The sequence below is a fragment of the Hemiscyllium ocellatum genome, chromosome 12, assembly GCF_020745735.1.
Source record: "Hemiscyllium ocellatum isolate sHemOce1 chromosome 12, sHemOce1.pat.X.cur, whole genome shotgun sequence".
In the NCBI taxonomy this organism is placed as follows: Eukaryota; Metazoa; Chordata; class Chondrichthyes; order Orectolobiformes; family Hemiscylliidae; genus Hemiscyllium; species Hemiscyllium ocellatum.
Genome location: NC_083412.1, coordinates 64,425,748 through 64,442,203, shown reverse-complemented (window position 1 = coordinate 64,442,203; position 16,456 = coordinate 64,425,748). Strand labels below are relative to the sequence as shown.

Here is a 16,456-nt window from a genome sequence, read left to right as displayed (position 1 = left end):
AAAGGGTCTGTTTCCATGCTGTACATCTCTATGACTCTATGATACTACTTCTGTTCTGTAGCAGAATTCAGTCAGAAGTCTGGTAAAATTAATATGCTAATTGTTGTTGACTGATCACATGTTCCTGCTGTGCGAGCTTGTCTGACTTTATGATCTGCATCAGGAAGGAAACAAAATGTTCCCGCAGATGAATGGACAACCGTCTCACTTTTTCTTTTGAAAACAAAATGTCATTTTCCTCTATGCGGCTTTATTAATTTAATGCTTGGAAAAGAGATGAAGCACTGAAATATCTGAATAAATGTGCTTTCTATGCTGATAATTGCCACAGATCCCACAGGGGAGAAAGAAGTCAGCTCCACTAAGTCAAGCTGCAGTAAAGCAGAAAATGAAAAATGTATCTAATGAAAACAATAATGCTTCATGTGTTTACAGCCACATCCACATTGTTTAAAATATCTATACAATTGGAGGAGTTGGGGTCAGGGGAGTTTACTGTTCCACTTCAAGCAAACAGCCATAGTAAAAATATTTGAAGTAAGATTACCACGTTTAACATTAGCAAAATAATTGAAGACTGTTCCCCTTTGTTTAACCAAATCAGGAAGTTTCTGGAGTGGGAAATCATGGATGCTGAAATGTATCATTCAATGCTGCAGCATGTTGATACATCAAAGTCTACATTGTGGCGCCCACTATAACTGTTCATGTATCATTGGAATAATATTGATTGATTGTACAGGTTCAGCTACTTAATTATCTATATGTTAAGAAAAATTACATTTAATGCTACAAAATGACCTATGTACTGTTCTTCATTTATAACTAATCTTTAATTTATAGTACCTCTGAAGCTCAACAATTGCAGATAACAGTAAATGACTTACCCTCAGCTTAAGGTAGAGACCAGTGACTATAATCCCATAAACAAAGAGAATTCCATCGAGAATATAACACAACTTAGGGTCATCCAGGTTCATAACGCCAGCATCTGTCAAAATGGCAAACAAAAAAGCCTACTCAGCCACTGCTGCAAATGTCTTTTCTAATATCAACTTATTTCTGAATCCTTCAATAAATATTCCAAGGTATTTTCTCTTAAGCATACAGTGCATTTTACTTGAATGTTTAAAGCTAATTTAGTGAATGTGATGATTCTTCATTTAATTAGATGTTAGTCACAGTCATAGTGTTGGTGACCTTTGAGGAATACAATGTATGTAATAAGATACAAAATAGATTAAGTTAAGGTTAAAAGAAGAAGTGTTTGTTATGGGATTGCACCTGAAAAAGTTCTTCATCATGATGTGGGTCAGGCCTGATGGACCAGTTAATCCCTTATTACTTGTTTTTTTTTACATTAGTGTAGCTCTTCTATAACACGATGGTTGTGGTTTGTGCAAGCCCGCATTACAGAAAAATCATGCTTTAGAAACAGCAATTAGTGTTGGCAAGACAATCACATTACAGCCACCATAGTTTTGAAAGTTCACGCTTTAGAAACACTGTCCCCAATTCATCAGTCACATTATAGTGACTTTGCATTAATGAAATGCACATGATAGCAGAACAATCTGTATTTATGTCCTTGGATTTTTGTAATTCATCCACATTTGCCTTTGAAATAGTCCAGCTGCTGCTGAAATCTTCGTTCATGCTAAAATCACCTCCAGATCATGTCACCTATTACCTATAAATTTACAGTACATTCATGCCCCTGTATCCTATTATGCAGGAATCACTGGCCCATTAATTCTATCCTCCATGGACACTAGACCCCAGTTCCCCAAAGCCTCATATTTAAAGGTTTCATCTTCCTATTTAAACCCATTCATGGTCTTACCCTTCCCTAACTCTGTCACTTCCTCTGGATTCTCTATTCTTCAGATCCGGTCCTCATATGTCCTCTAAAAAACAAAGAACCGCCAATGCTGAAAATCTGAAAGTGTTCAAATATTCTCACAGCTTCCTCCCCACTTCACCTCAACATTGGCAGCCATGCCTTCAGCCACCTTGGTCCTGTCTTCTGAGATTCACTCCCAAAATCTCATGACCTCCCCAATTCTTTCAACTCAATCCCTAAGGCACTCTGCGCTCATATCACATTTCATTACTTTGCTTCATGTTTCCGCCTTTGGTGTGGTGTTCATTTTCATGATTGCATCATTATTTTATCATTTCTGGGATGTGAAGGCTGCTGACAGGACCAGTATTTACTGCCCATCACCAATTATCCTTCATAGTTAAGGAGAACTACATTCCACATGGTGCAGGTACACCCACAAGGGCTGTTTGGAAGAGAATTCCAGGATTTTGTTCCAGTGACTCTGAAGGAGTTTCCTAGTCAGGATCATAAGTGGCTGAGAGGGGAACTTGTAAGTGGTGTTGTTCTTATGTATCTGCTGCCCTTGCCCTTCAAGATGGTCATGGCTAAAGGCTGGAAAGATGCTGTTGAAGCAACTTTGTGAAACACTTTGTATTTAAAGTGCCTATGTGTAAATTGCACATTACTGTTGCAATGGGCCAATATTTCCTTGAGGTGATAGGTTCTTGGCAGCCAGCTGTGACGAGCTGGAAAAAGCCCCGGGTTGTCTCCTGTGGAAGGCCTGTCCAGTTAGGTGCCAGTCTGCATTCTTCTACCAAATTAAATGCCTATTGGCACAAAGCTTGCTATGGGGCGGATGTGAAATTCTGCCCATGGCTTGTTCATAAAGGTGTTTGCTGATCTTCTCAATGATCAATGTTCTCAAGTTCAAACCTGCAGAAAGAAAATACATTTTGAGAAGAGCTTGCTGCAACCCCATGAATAGTGATTTGGGATATGTTACATCCATCTGGGAGGGCAGACAGTGAGCTAGATTATGAGAATTTTTTTTGTTTAGATCCCCAGTGGCTTGCATCTCCTGATTCCTGCTTTTCCCACCAATCAAAATGTCACTCCTGTCAACTTCAGTGAGGAGTGAAACCTAACCTATCCAATGAACAGAAACTGAACCTGCTATATAAGCGCAGTGGCACGCCTTAAAACGGCGGTGCTCGGACCCAACATGGTGCACAAGTTAGAGGACGCTCAGGTGTGCGGTGGGATCCCGTCCGCGCTCACCCCAGCCCGGACGGAATTTCACATTGGCCCCAGGGTCCCATACTTCCCGCGGGAGCCAGTGCCCCACAACCTGAGCCGCCTCCGAAATTTTAATTTTGTCCCCTTCAAGGACGTAAAAAGCGGACCCTGTATAGACTGCTGCTGCACACCGTCCACCTCTTCTCCCTCATCCACCATCCGGACACGCCTTGGCATGCCCATTTGCCACCGGGCGGTGGGGATCCCCTGTGGAGGGCTCTCTACACGGGGCCCTCCCCCTTTCTCTCGGGGATCTGGGGTGGAGGGTGCTGCACGCAGCAGTCCCCTGAAACCGTAGATTGCGGTGGTTCACGGACTCCCAGCCCAACTGCTTGTTCTGTGGTGCTGTGGAGTCCATGGACCATGTGTATATTGGGTGTGGGCGTTTGCACTCCCTCTTTGATTTTCTGAAAAACTTCTCCTCTGCTTTTGGTTGCTCTTCAGTCCCACGCTCCTGATCTTCGGGCACCCGGTACGGAGGAGGGAGGGCAGGTTTGAAGACCTCCTCGTGGGTCTGCTCCTGGGTCTGGCCAAACTGGCCATAAACAGGTCCAGGCAGCGGGCCATGGAGGGGGTCGTGAGGGCCGACTGCCTGCCCCTCTTCCACGGTTATGTTAGAGCCCGGGTGTCCTTGGAGAGGGAGCATGCGGTGTCCACCAACGCCCTGGAGTTGTTCAGGGAGAGGTGGGAGCCGCAGAGAGTGGAGTGCATCATTTCACCCTCCAACTCTATTTTGATTTAGTCCCTGTCCTCCCCTTCACTGTTTTGATCACACAGCATTGCCCTTTGATGTGAAGGGCACTGCTTGTCACAGGCCACTCGGGTATTTCCTTTCTTCCTGGTGGTGGAAATTGAATAAAGATTCGTGCACTTTGTGTCTCTCACTGTGTCTCACAACTGCACACACACACCATGGGTGCTGGGGAAAAAATAAGCACTACCGCAGATTGAGAAAAAAAGCACAGTGGTTGCAAGAGCAGGTCATGGGCTGGGAATCCTTTAGCGAGTAACTCCACTCCTATCTATTATCTACAAGGCACCCGTCAGGAGTGGGATGAAATACTGTCCAGTCATTGGAGGAGTACAGATCCAGTAACACTCAGGAAAATCAATACCATCCAAGACAAAGCAGGCTGCTTGATTCACACCGTACCTGCTTCCTTAACCACTGACTCCTTTTATTACAACCACCACTGATGGCAGCATTGCAGCCACAAGATGCAATACAGCAACTTCCTAAACCATGATTTCACAACCGAGAGGAACAGCAGATACCTCAGAACACTATCACTACCAAGTTCGCCTCCAGATCACACAATATCCTCACAGCAATATATTTTGTTTTCTTCATTTATGGGCTAGGGCAGCATTTACCACTCATCCCTATTTGCCCAGAAAGCAGTTAAGAGTCAACCACATTACTGTGGGTCTGGAGTCACGTGTAGACCAGACAAAGTAAGGATGACAGTTTCCGTCTCTGAAGGACATTAGTGAACCAGATGGGTTTTTCTGACAATTGACAATGGATTCATGGTCACCATTAGACATTTAATTCCAGATGTTTTATTAAATTCAAATTCAAATTCCACCCAGGATTTGAACCTGAGTCCCCAGAATATTACCTGCATCCCTGGATTAACAATCTAATGATAACATTACTAGGTTGTCACTTCCCCTAGATTTGTACATATATATTTATTGACAATGAGTGAGTGGAGTGTGGAGCTATTTGGTCTTTTCTGGGCTGAAGAGGGTTTATCATGAGATTACTTGGGTGAGTGGGGGAAAGCCAAGAGGTTAGAAGGTAATAATTGATTATTTGTTGTTTATTTGAAAAGGAAGTCATTTTCCAAAAAGAGTCCATAAAACTTTCAAAAGAGATAAGATGTGGATTTTGTGGCTAATAATCACTGTGCAAACTTGGAAAAAAAATGAAGATCTGTGCAGTGTGTTGCCCAGCAACAGTCTCGGACTGAAGTTGCCGTGTGTTTTCACAGACCTGGGTATGGGCAGCTGAAGAGGCTTGCACACAGAAACCAGAGTGCTCTCTCTGTCTCACTAACAGACACAGTAACACTACCAGACTGAAGTATTTGTGAAACATATAAGTTTCAAATACCATGGTTCCAAATAGTTTCTGCTCTGAATTTAAAATCTAGCCTGAAGCTCTTCCATCATCCACTGTCAATGATTAGATCTTGTTGACAGGGGATTGAAGGAACTGTGAGAAGTCAACAAATCCTGTCTTCTCATTTTGGACCCTTGACCCACAGAGATGTTATTCATTTCTGCCTTTTCTTTCACATCCCGAAGTATTTCTGCAGAGCTGTGTTGCTATCACTGTGCATGAATTGATATAGCAGAATCCCTACAGTGGGAAGCACACCGTTTGGTCCATTGTGTCCAAACTGACCCTCTGAAAACATCCACCCAAACCCATCCCTGCATTTCTCATGGTTAACCCATTTAACCTACGCATTCTTGGTCACTATGGGCAATTTAGCATGGCCACATTACCTAACCTGCACATCTTTGGATTGTGGGAGAAAACCATGCAAACACAGGGAGAATGTGCAAACTCCATACAGGCAGTATCCCGTGGGTGACGCTGTAAGGTGGCAGTACTAACCACTCAGCCACCGTGCCAGCCTATGTTGGGATTACAGGAATATAGTTTATTTCTGAATCCATGTCAACCAACTCCATTTCTAACTCCTCTTCGCTGCCTGGGTATTGTGGGAATGTGAAGGATGTAAATGGGAGCCATTAGAGAAACAGGTGGAACACCTACTGAAAGTTTGAGTCATCAGAAAAGTGCAGCAGAGATGGAACAGCATGGGGCTGAACCACTGAAGAGGAGTGAGTGGGTCATTTGAACCTCAGAAAGGGAGGAAATGTGTGGTGGAATCTACATTAAAACTATAATATCATGTGGGTGTCCACTGACAGCAGAGGTTCATTGTGAGCTAAAACCAAATGATAAAGACTGCTGCAGTATCGGCATTATTCAAATTCAATTTATTTTTAGATTGTTAATTCCAATCCTTCCAGCCTGTGACCACACTGTCTGTCATGTGCTTCATTAGCTACCTGATTAAGAAGCACTGGTCAACAAGCGGTACAATTAGAGTGGTGCTGGAAAAGCACAGCAGTTCCGGCAGCATCCGAGGAGCAGGAAAAATCTATATTTTGGGCAAAAGCTCTTCATCAGGAATTTTCCTGCTCCTTGGATGCTGCCTGACCTGCTGTGCTTTTCCAGCACCACTCTAATCTTGACTTTAATCTCCAGCATCTGCAGTACCCACTTATGACTATTGCAATTAGGGTGTTCACTTGAAATTTTCTTATTCTCCTGCTAATCTTTCTTCTCCTCTCTTAACAGATGGCAACTCTGAGCAGTCATCCTTCTGTCTGTCACGAAATGATCACTACTCACATGTAAACCTCAGTGGTGACTATTCAACTGCCGATGCATTACAGACTTAGAGCAAGTAAAACTCACAAGAAGTGCAGCATGAGAAGAATAAGTGTGCCACACATTTGAATTCCAGCTGGAATCACCAAATATTATGATGAATATTGCTCAATTTTCCCTTCCTCAAACCAGGAGTTCAGAAACCTACTATAGCATCAGCTGGGAAAAGATATGAAAGAACCAAACTGAATGTACAAAGGCATCAGGAGGAGGATAGGCAGAATTTGATAAGACTATAAGATATTGGGATGCATTAATGTTTTGGGACATATTCTAAGGGAAGTGTTTCAGAGACACTCTAACCTTATTTCTGTCTGACCAAACTTGAGAACAGTATATGCCTGGACAGATGTTTACTGTCGGTTTTCATCAAATGTACCCCAAATAATATTTCCTATGTTTCTACTTGAAAGAAATAGATTTAAATTAGCTTCAAATGTATATGGAAGTGCTGAATTTGCTGACTGATGTTTATGTAATGTTGTAGGGTAACATTGTACTGCTAGCTCCTGTCTCTTCTCTTAGAACATTGTTATTACTTTAATTGAGCCAACCTGCCCATCAGCCTTCTTCCAGATGGATGTTTGAGCACATTTACCTTCAACAGAACCATCTTATTAAAGCAAAGGCTGAAGTTCCAAAACTGTAACCCAGTTAATGTCGGAATAGGATTGAGCTTCTCTCCTACAGTTTATATCATTGAAATCCCCTAATTAAATAAGGTGTTAAAAACTGTCAGCTATTTATTGTATATAGAACTGTGACATGTATTCATTTTCAATAAGTACACTGTTAATATAGGGTAACTGACATTGCAGAAAGACACATATCAAGTGGCTGTATGAACAAAGAACAAATGCTGTTCAAGCTGTTCCGGATATCTGAACAATGGATTTATTTTTCAGACTCAACCGACCACATCCTTTACAAAACACAAGTGTTATATCTCTGGCTGCTCACTGCTAGTCTTTCTAATTTGTGGTCCTTTATGTAAACCTGTCCACTAAAACGCCTAGTAATACATCGTCAATATGTTTAACTGATGTTGTTTTCTTCAACATATAGATGATGTTAGACATTGCTTTCATCTGCTCATGTTTTTACTCCAAATCATACTGCCCAGAAAGGGGTCTTTTGGTTCATTGTACCTTTGGAACTGCTGTATAATTAAGCCCATTTGTCTGTGCTTTCTCTGTACCCCTGCAAATTCCTCCCCTTTGCATAGTAATTTAATTATTAAAAAATCTTTACAATCTTCCTTCTGGTTCTTGTGGCAATCCCTTAAGTTTGTAAGACCATAAGACCATAAGACATAGGAGTGGAAGTAAGGCCATTCGGCCCATCGAGTCCACTCCGCCATTCAATCATGGCTGATGGGCATTTCAACTCCACTTACCCGCATTCTCCCCCTAGCCCTTAATTCCTCGAGACAACAAGAATCTATCAATCTCTGCCTTGAAGACATTTAGCGTCCCGGCCTCCACTGCACTCTGTAGCAATGAATTCCACAGGCCCTCCACTCTTTGGCTGAAGAAATGTCTCCACATTTCTGTTCTGAATTGACCCCCACTAATTTTAAGGCTGTGTCCACGGGTCCTAGTCACCTCGCCTAACGGAAACAATTTCCTGGCGTCCACCCTTTCCAAGCCATGTATTATCTTGTACGTCTGTATTAAGTCTCCCCTTAATCTTCTAAACTCCAATGAATACAATCGCAGGATCCTCAGCCGTTCCTCATATGTTAGACGTACCATTCCAGGGATCATCTGTGTGAATCTCCGCTAGACACGTTCCAGTGCCAGCATGTCCTTCCTGAGGTGTGAGGACCAAAACTGGACACAGTATTCCAAATGGGGCCTAACCAGAGCTTTATAAAGTCTCAGTAGCACAACGGTGCTTTTATATTCCAACCCTCTTGAGATAAGTGACAACATTGCATTCGCTTTCTTAATCACGGACTCAACCTGCATGTTTGCCTTCACAGAATCTTCGACTAGCACTCCCAGATCCCTTTGTACTTTGACTTTACAAATTTTCTCACCATTTAGAAAGTAGTCTATGCTTTTATTCTTTTTGCCAAAGTGCAAGACCTTGCATTTGCTCACGTTGAATTCCATCAGACATTTCCTGGACCACTCTCCCAAACTGTCCAAATCCTTCTGTAGCCTGCCCACTTCCTCAGTACTACCTGCCTGTCCACCTAACTTCGTATCACCTGCAAACTTTGCTAGAATGCCCCCAGTCCCTTCATCCAGATCATTAATATATAATGCAAACAGCTGTGGCCCCAACACTGAACCCTGCGGACACCTCTCGTCACCGGCTGCCATTCCAAAAAAAAACCTTTTATCCCAACTCTCTGCCTTCTGTAAGACAGCCAATCCTCAATCCATCCCAGTAGCTCATCTTGAACACCCTGGGCCCTTACCTTGCTCAGCAGCCTCCCGTGTGGCACCTTGTCAAAGGCCTTTTGGAAGTCTAGATAGACCACATCCACTGGATTTCCCTGGTCTAACCTACTTGTCACCTCTTCAAAGAATTCCAACAGGTTTGTCAGGCATGACCTCCCCTTACTAAATCCACGTTGACTTGTTCTAATCAGACTCTGCTCTTCTAAGAATTTAGAAACCTCATCCTTAATGATGGATTCTAGAATTTTACCAACAACCGAGGTTAGGCTAATTGGCCTATAATTTTCCTTCTTTTGTCTTGATCCTTTCTTGAACAAGGGTGTTACAACAGCGATCTTCCAATCATCCGGGACTTTCCCTGACTCCAGTGACTTTTGAAAGATCTCAACCAATGCATCCGCTATTTCCTCAGCCACCTCTGTGACCTTTAGTTACCAGCCTTCCTGCCAGTGCAAACAATTTCTCCAAATGTGAAGTACAAATGGCAGCCAGGTGGTGAGCTGTTGCTGTCTTTCCAGGGAGAGAAGGCAGCTCATGAAAGGATTAGGAGAATAAAGATATCACAAAGTAGCCATGATGCTGAGTCAACGTACAACATGTGAACCAGTATCAGGTAACCGTCCAAATTACATAACAAGCACAGATGGAATTGAACTTGCCCTTATCCTGCAGCAGCCCCAACAGCAGAAGATGTCAGTCTGAGGAGGAACAAGGAAGTTAGACTTAGCTAATATTTATTCCTCAAGGCACATCAGAAAAACAGCAAACTTGATCATTACCACATTGCTGTTCGTGGAGGCATGCAGTGCATAAATTAGTTCCTGCATTATAATGGTGATTATACTTCAAAAATACTTCATTGGTTGTAAAACACTTTGGGGTATCCTTTGGTCATGAAAATTCTGTAACTTATCTTCCTTTTCCTTTCATTCTCCCTACAAATCTATACTTGCTGCATTCTTCTTGATTTGCTATTTTGTTATGCGTTAGATATTTATCACAAGCATTATTTTCTTGTTTCATTTTAATTTCTTAATTGTCCAAGGAGTTCTAGCTTTCAATGTCTTGCCTTAACTCCTCATAGCACTGTATCTAACTTGTGCACACGTGATCAGCTCTTTGAAGGTCTCTCAAAGTTCCTTTACTATTTCATCAGCAAATTTTTGCATGTAATCCATCAGCATTGGATCCCTTTACAGTTCAGTGAAACAAGCCTTCCGCCAGTTTATCATCTTCCCAAAACAGTTGATTTTTTTTCTGTTCTACCACACACCATTTTCACTGATTATAGCTATTGCTAATTACAATCCTAATTTTCTCAAACTGTCATAATTGAACATACTACTCAGCATCTCAATGTTGTTTTTCTTTTATCCTGGTCAAGGCTGAAGACATTGGAATAGTTATGGCAAAAAAGATCAAAATCCCAGTTGAATCTCATTTGGTTTGAATCCCATTTTAGTTTTTGACAAGGTGGTGTCAAAGGTATTAGAAAAGTGAGGCAACAGGTCCTTCAGTCATTTCTCGGCATCAATCTTGATTATCCTAACTTCACTGCCACCAGGACCAGTGGGGTACTGCACCCACATTAAACTATTTTCATTCTGCTCATCTCTATTACAGAATCACAGAATGATTATGGTACAGGAAACTTTGGCCCATCGTGCCTACAACAGTTCTATTACCCAATGCTAATCCCCTGCCTTTTCCCCATTTCCTTGCATATCATTTCCATCCCAATAATCATCCAATGCTCTTTTGAATGTCTCCATTGAACCTGTCTCCATCACACTTCCAGGCAGTGCATTCTATACCCTAACTGTACGTTGTGTGAAAAAGCTTTTTCCTCATCACGCTAGCTTCATTCACATATCACTTTAAAAGAAAAAATGGAATTTGAGGGTATACATTTATGAACAGGGACATTTTCTCCCTATCTACTCTATTTAGACTCCCCATGATTTGGAAAGTCTTTATCAAATCTCCCCTCAGCTTTCTTCTCACTAAAGAAAACAATCTGAACTTCTTCAATTCATCCTCATAACTGACCTGATTCCTGGAACCATTATTGGAAATCACTTCCTCACTCTCTCCAATGTATTCAATCTTTCCCATATTCTAGCCCTGACAACTGTCCACAACATTCCAGCTGAGGTCTAACGAGTATCTTGTTTAACATCATCTCCCTACTCTTATAATCTATGCTGTTATTAATAAAGCCACCATGTTTTATCCACTGCTCTTCACCTGCCCTGCTACCTTCACTGATCTGAGCAATTATAGACAAAGGCCCCTCTGCTCCTGCACCCTCTTTGGATTTTTATATTGTTGTTTAATGTTTTTCTTGCCAAAGTGCATCAGCTCACACTTCACTGCACTGAACCTCAGCTGCTGTCCACTCTCTAACTCTCCACTTACTCCAATATCTTACAGAGGTATAGAAATTTAAAGAATGGAGTCAGAACATTCGGTCCAACTTGTCCATGCCAATGAGATATTGTAAACTGATCTAGTCAGCATTTGCCAGCACTTGGCCCATATCTCTCGAAATCCTTCCTATTCATGTATGCATCTAGATGCCTTTTAAATGTTGTAATTGTACCCACTTCCATCACTCCCTCTGGCAGCTCACTGCATACACGCACCACCATCTGCATGAAACACTTGCCCTTTAGATCCCTTTTAAATCTTCCCCTCTCACCTTAAACCTATGCCCTCTCATTTTGAACCACCCTTTTCTTGGGAAAAAGACATTGCTATTCACCCTACCCATGCCCCTCATGATTTTATCACTTCTCAGCTTCCTATGCTCCAAGAAAGAAAGGCCCCAAACTATCCAGCCTCTCTCTATAAGTCAAACCCTCCAATACAGGCAGGATCCTTAAAAATCTTTTATTCTGAAACCTTTCAAGTTTAACAAAATTCTTCCTTTCACAGGGAGACCAGAATTGAACGCAGTATTCTAAAAGTGGTCACAGTAATGCCCTGTACATTTGCTTCCTGACTTCCCAACTCATACACTCAATGTACTGACCAGTGAAGGCAAATGCCTTCTTCACCACCTTTGACTACCTGGGACCCCACGTTCCAGGAACCATACACCTGCATCCCAAAGTGTCTTTGTTCAGCAACCCTCCCCAGGGCCTTACCATTAAATGTATAAATCCTGCCCTGCTTTGCCTTTCCAAAATGCAACATCTCACATTTATTTAAACTAAAGTCTGTCTGGCACTCCTCGGCCAATTGGCCCATTTGATCAAGGCTCCATTTTATTCTTTAATGTATTTTGAAGCTCCACACTGTCCTCCTAACAGTTTACAATTCTCCCAGGTTTAGTGTCATCTACAAACTTTGAAATTGTCCCCTGCAAACAAATGTCCTGATTATTACTATATATTAGGAAAAGCAAGGGTCCCAATATTGACCCCTGGAGAATTCCACTCCAATCTTCCTCCAGCCTAGACAAACTCCATTGACCAATTCTATCTGTGTCCTATCCTTCAGTTAAATTTGTATGCAGGTTACAATTGTCCCTTTTATTCCATGGCCTAGCTTATTCTCATAAGTCTGTCATGTGTCAAATGCCTTCTAAAAGTTCATGTTTAAAATGTCAACAAAGATACCCTCATCGACGTTTTCTGTTACTTCTTCAAAAAGCTTCAGAAAGTTTGTCAAACATGATTTTCCTTTTAGAAATTCATGCTGCCTTGCAAATCAACTCATGTTTTTCCATTGATGGAAATGTTTTTCAATGATTTTTCCATTGTTTCTATTCCAGGAAGATAGTAGTAAGTCTAGTTATCAATGGAAGTGGCTCCAGTTTATTACAGCGTGAGAGAACTTGCTTGGTATATTCTATGGCATTATTTGTATCTATTTATCTCAATTTTCATTTGTCCCCTTGGATAGCAGCCAAAAATTCAGCATGTCTACACACTCCCTTCTTTCTTAAGCAGCCATCCTGTCAATTTACATACCCCAAAAATTCATGTTTGCATGACTTTTCCATTATCATTGTAGTAGTTGTCCTTTTCCTAAAATAATTTCCCAAACTATCTATTCATAAACATTTACCTTCTCATTTATAGCTCTCAATGACAGAGTGAGGGGTTAATCTTCTTCCAATAAATTGAATGATTCTAGAAAACATTGTAATTCTGAAGTAAAATGGAGCAGTATAAATATTAGGAACTCATTGAACATAACTAAGGCAATCACCTCAGCAAAATACTGAGAGAACGTTATGCTACCAGAGAGGGTCTTCCAGATGAGGTGTTAAACTGAGATCATGATTTTCACCTCAGATGATTGTAAAGCATCCCAAATGTCTGTTGAGGAAGGAAGATTTTCTTACTTTAGCTAACATTTATATTTCAAGTAATATCTAAAATGGGTTATCTTGGGTTTATTGTGCTACTTACCATTATGTTTAAATAGGTTACAGTGTTTTGCATTGTACAATTGGAAATTTGTAACATTTAACTTTTAATGAGTTCAGAAAACCAACACTATAGGATGAAGGGGCTTAGGAAGGTGTGAAGTTCTGCAGTTTTGGGGTGCTATCAATAATTGGGGTAGGGTGTGACAATCTTTGAAGAGTCTTGATTCCCAAACAGTGAGGTTGCGAAGAAGAGAAAGAATGGGTAAAACAATGTTCCCCAAAGTAGCGGGGTGGAACCCCAAATGGGGTGGTAATCTGAAATGTTGGGGTTCTAAGCGCTTGGACAGAATAGCTGATGTAGAATTCTAAGACAGCTGTCATAACCCAGTCACTGGCCCTGCCCCCCAACCCATTCTCTAGGTTCTCACTGAAGGATCACAAAGTTTCAAACATTAAAATGGGGGCACATGGGGTTGGGGGTTTGGGAAAAACCAATGTAAGAGATAGGGGATGGCATTTGTATTCAAGAAAAGTTAAATCTAGTGGCTTGGTGCTAGGTCTGCTGGGAATCAGTGCCAGTATTCAACTTCACAGTGCTACACATTGGTGTACATGAATCCACCCATCTGGTTCACATATATTCGAGCTGTATTCCTTGGTTCATTGTTTGAGGGTGGAATGTATTGAGGTGCATTAATCCCTTGCTCCATGATGCAAAGTTAGATCTTGCAGCTGAACAGGATCTGATTGTTGGACCAGAGGCCAGTACTTGGAGCATCTTTTCACTTTAGGGTTTTGTTCTCTTGGAATAGAAATTTGGAAAGCTCTTCACATATTCCTTAACTTTTCTGGTGTTGGGGAATATTCTGCAGCTCACTTGGATGACTTCAATTGTGACTGAGCACCACTATTAACTCTTGGCAGGCAGAATTCTTGGTTTGAGGAGATGAGTGTTTGTTTCAGGAGATGAGTCCCATTGGAAGCACTGGTTTGAAGAATTAAAGGTAAACCCTACTTTCCTGAGAGGGAAAATCAAAATTGTTGTCATCTAATTTAAATGTATGGAATTTGGATGACCTTCTTTAAAGTATCCAAAGTGAAAAGTGACATTAATGGCCCAAATAAATCTTCCATTCCGATTCTTACATGCATATAATTCAAAGGAGGACCACAGAATTTATTTCGTTAAAATCGCCTTCGAAGTCGAATTTCACTCAAGAATCTTTTAAAATGGTGATTCCTTCAGGTTTTGAATAATTTATACCCTGTCAATTTAGTTGCTTTTGAAGTACATAAGGAAAATGTTTTCGAGATTGAATTATCAGGTACTTAAATAATTTTGCACCAAAATATCTGTCTGCCAAATTGGTAACAAAGATTTTGTTCAGATATTACATTTCTTGAAATTGGTAGTAATGGAATGTATCTGCCCTATTCACTCCACCTTCTGTTTTTACAAAGTACAGGGCAAAATCAATGAGTCCATGAACCCCATGCTGAGTTTTGCTTGAAGGTGATATGGTTCAGGAATACAGGGCTTCACTGTTATAATTCTATTCCTAAGGTATTTGAGTCTTCAGTTATATAGAGAGATTAGAAAAACTACTTCAAAGATATGGTGGTTATAGTTAACCCATTACGAAGTGAAATACAATTTCTTAAGAAAGGAACCAGTTAACCATCAAGGATGACTGAATGAGCTGGGGAGTTTCTGTTCTAGGAGGGAGTAGGCCAAAAAGTGACATGATAATAACCATTGGGGTGTCACATATGAATTTCACTCTGCTATTCTTTTGCAGGAAGAATGGACCCTAATGTGTGGATTTTACCACTCCATTTTTGAGAATGGTCAATGTGTTTTATTGATTTTACAAAGTGTGTTACTTTAAGAGTTGAATATGCTAATGAGCCAGGGATCAGGTTGAAACTACCTGCTATATGCAGTCCAGCAGAAGAATGCTAGGTGGATGTATAAATTATCAGTCGTGGCAAGATTACATTACCTACAGACCCTTCAGCCCAACAAGTCCACACTGACCCTCCAAAGAGTAACCACCCAGATTAATTTCCCTACACTTACCCCTGACAAGTGTGCCTAACACTACAGGCAGTTTAGCATGGCCAATTCATCTGGCCTGCACATCTTTTGAAATGTGGGAGGAAACCGGAGCACCAGAAGTAAACCCACACAGACACAGGGCGACCGTGCAAACTCCACACAGACAGTCGCCCAAGGTGGGAATCAAACCCGGGTCCCTGGCGTTGTGAGGCAACAGTGCTAACTACTGAGCCACTGTGCTGCCCTGAGTTGTAGTCTAAGCTGTTACATAAACCTGTGTCAGGTTTTCAATTGAATCCGCATAACATAATCTGCATTACTTACCAAAAACAGCAGAAATATGACAATCAGTTGAAATTGGGTGTCCAACAGACCTTGGAAGTGAAGTTCTAAGTAGATTGGTGGATTCTATTTGTAATAATGTCCCAGTTCAAGAACTGATGAAGTAAAAAGATATATAATGTTCACACTTCATTACATCCAAACATACAGAAGTAGGTCATTCACTGCTCTCTTTGCTATTTAATAAGGTTATGGCTGCTATTTACCTCAACTCCCCATTCCTATCTAAACCTGATAATCCATCACTCTCGGTTTTCCCAAGAATTTATCCATCTCTGTGAAAAAAAATTGAAAGTTTCTGCTTCCATTGTATTTTGAGTTCCAAAAAGTAGTGTCTGATTCAAATAGATGACTCCTCATTTTAAAACAGTAAGCCCTAATTCGAGGTTCTCTCAAAGAGGAAACATCCTCTCCAAACCCACCCCATCACAATACCTCAGGATCTTACATGATTCAGTAGTGTCATTGCTTCTGTTTAATGCTCCAGCGGATAAGAGCTCATCCTATCCATTCCATGTCCTGGTCTGGTAAAATTTTGACTGATAGACACAGAAGGAGGCCATTCGGCCTATTATATCTACATCTGGCAAAGATCTGACTACACTAATGTCATTTTCCAGTTCTTGGCTCATAACCCTGGAGACTATGACAAGTGAACACATAAATA

The 16,456-nt window shown here is 41.2% G+C and overlaps 1 protein-coding gene across 1 annotated transcript in view; it reads right to left on the bottom strand.

The window, feature by feature from the left end:
* The window catches only part of cd247 (CD247 molecule), a 50,948-nt gene that overhangs the window by 26,350 nt on the left and 8,142 nt on the right, over nt 1-16,456 (bottom strand). Inside the window, exon 2 of the mRNA XM_060833111.1 lies at nt 888-991. Within this exon, the coding sequence (XP_060689094.1) occupies nt 888-980 (93 nt within the window). The 5' untranslated portion in view covers nt 981-991. The remainder of the gene's footprint in view (nt 1-887; nt 992-16,456) is intronic.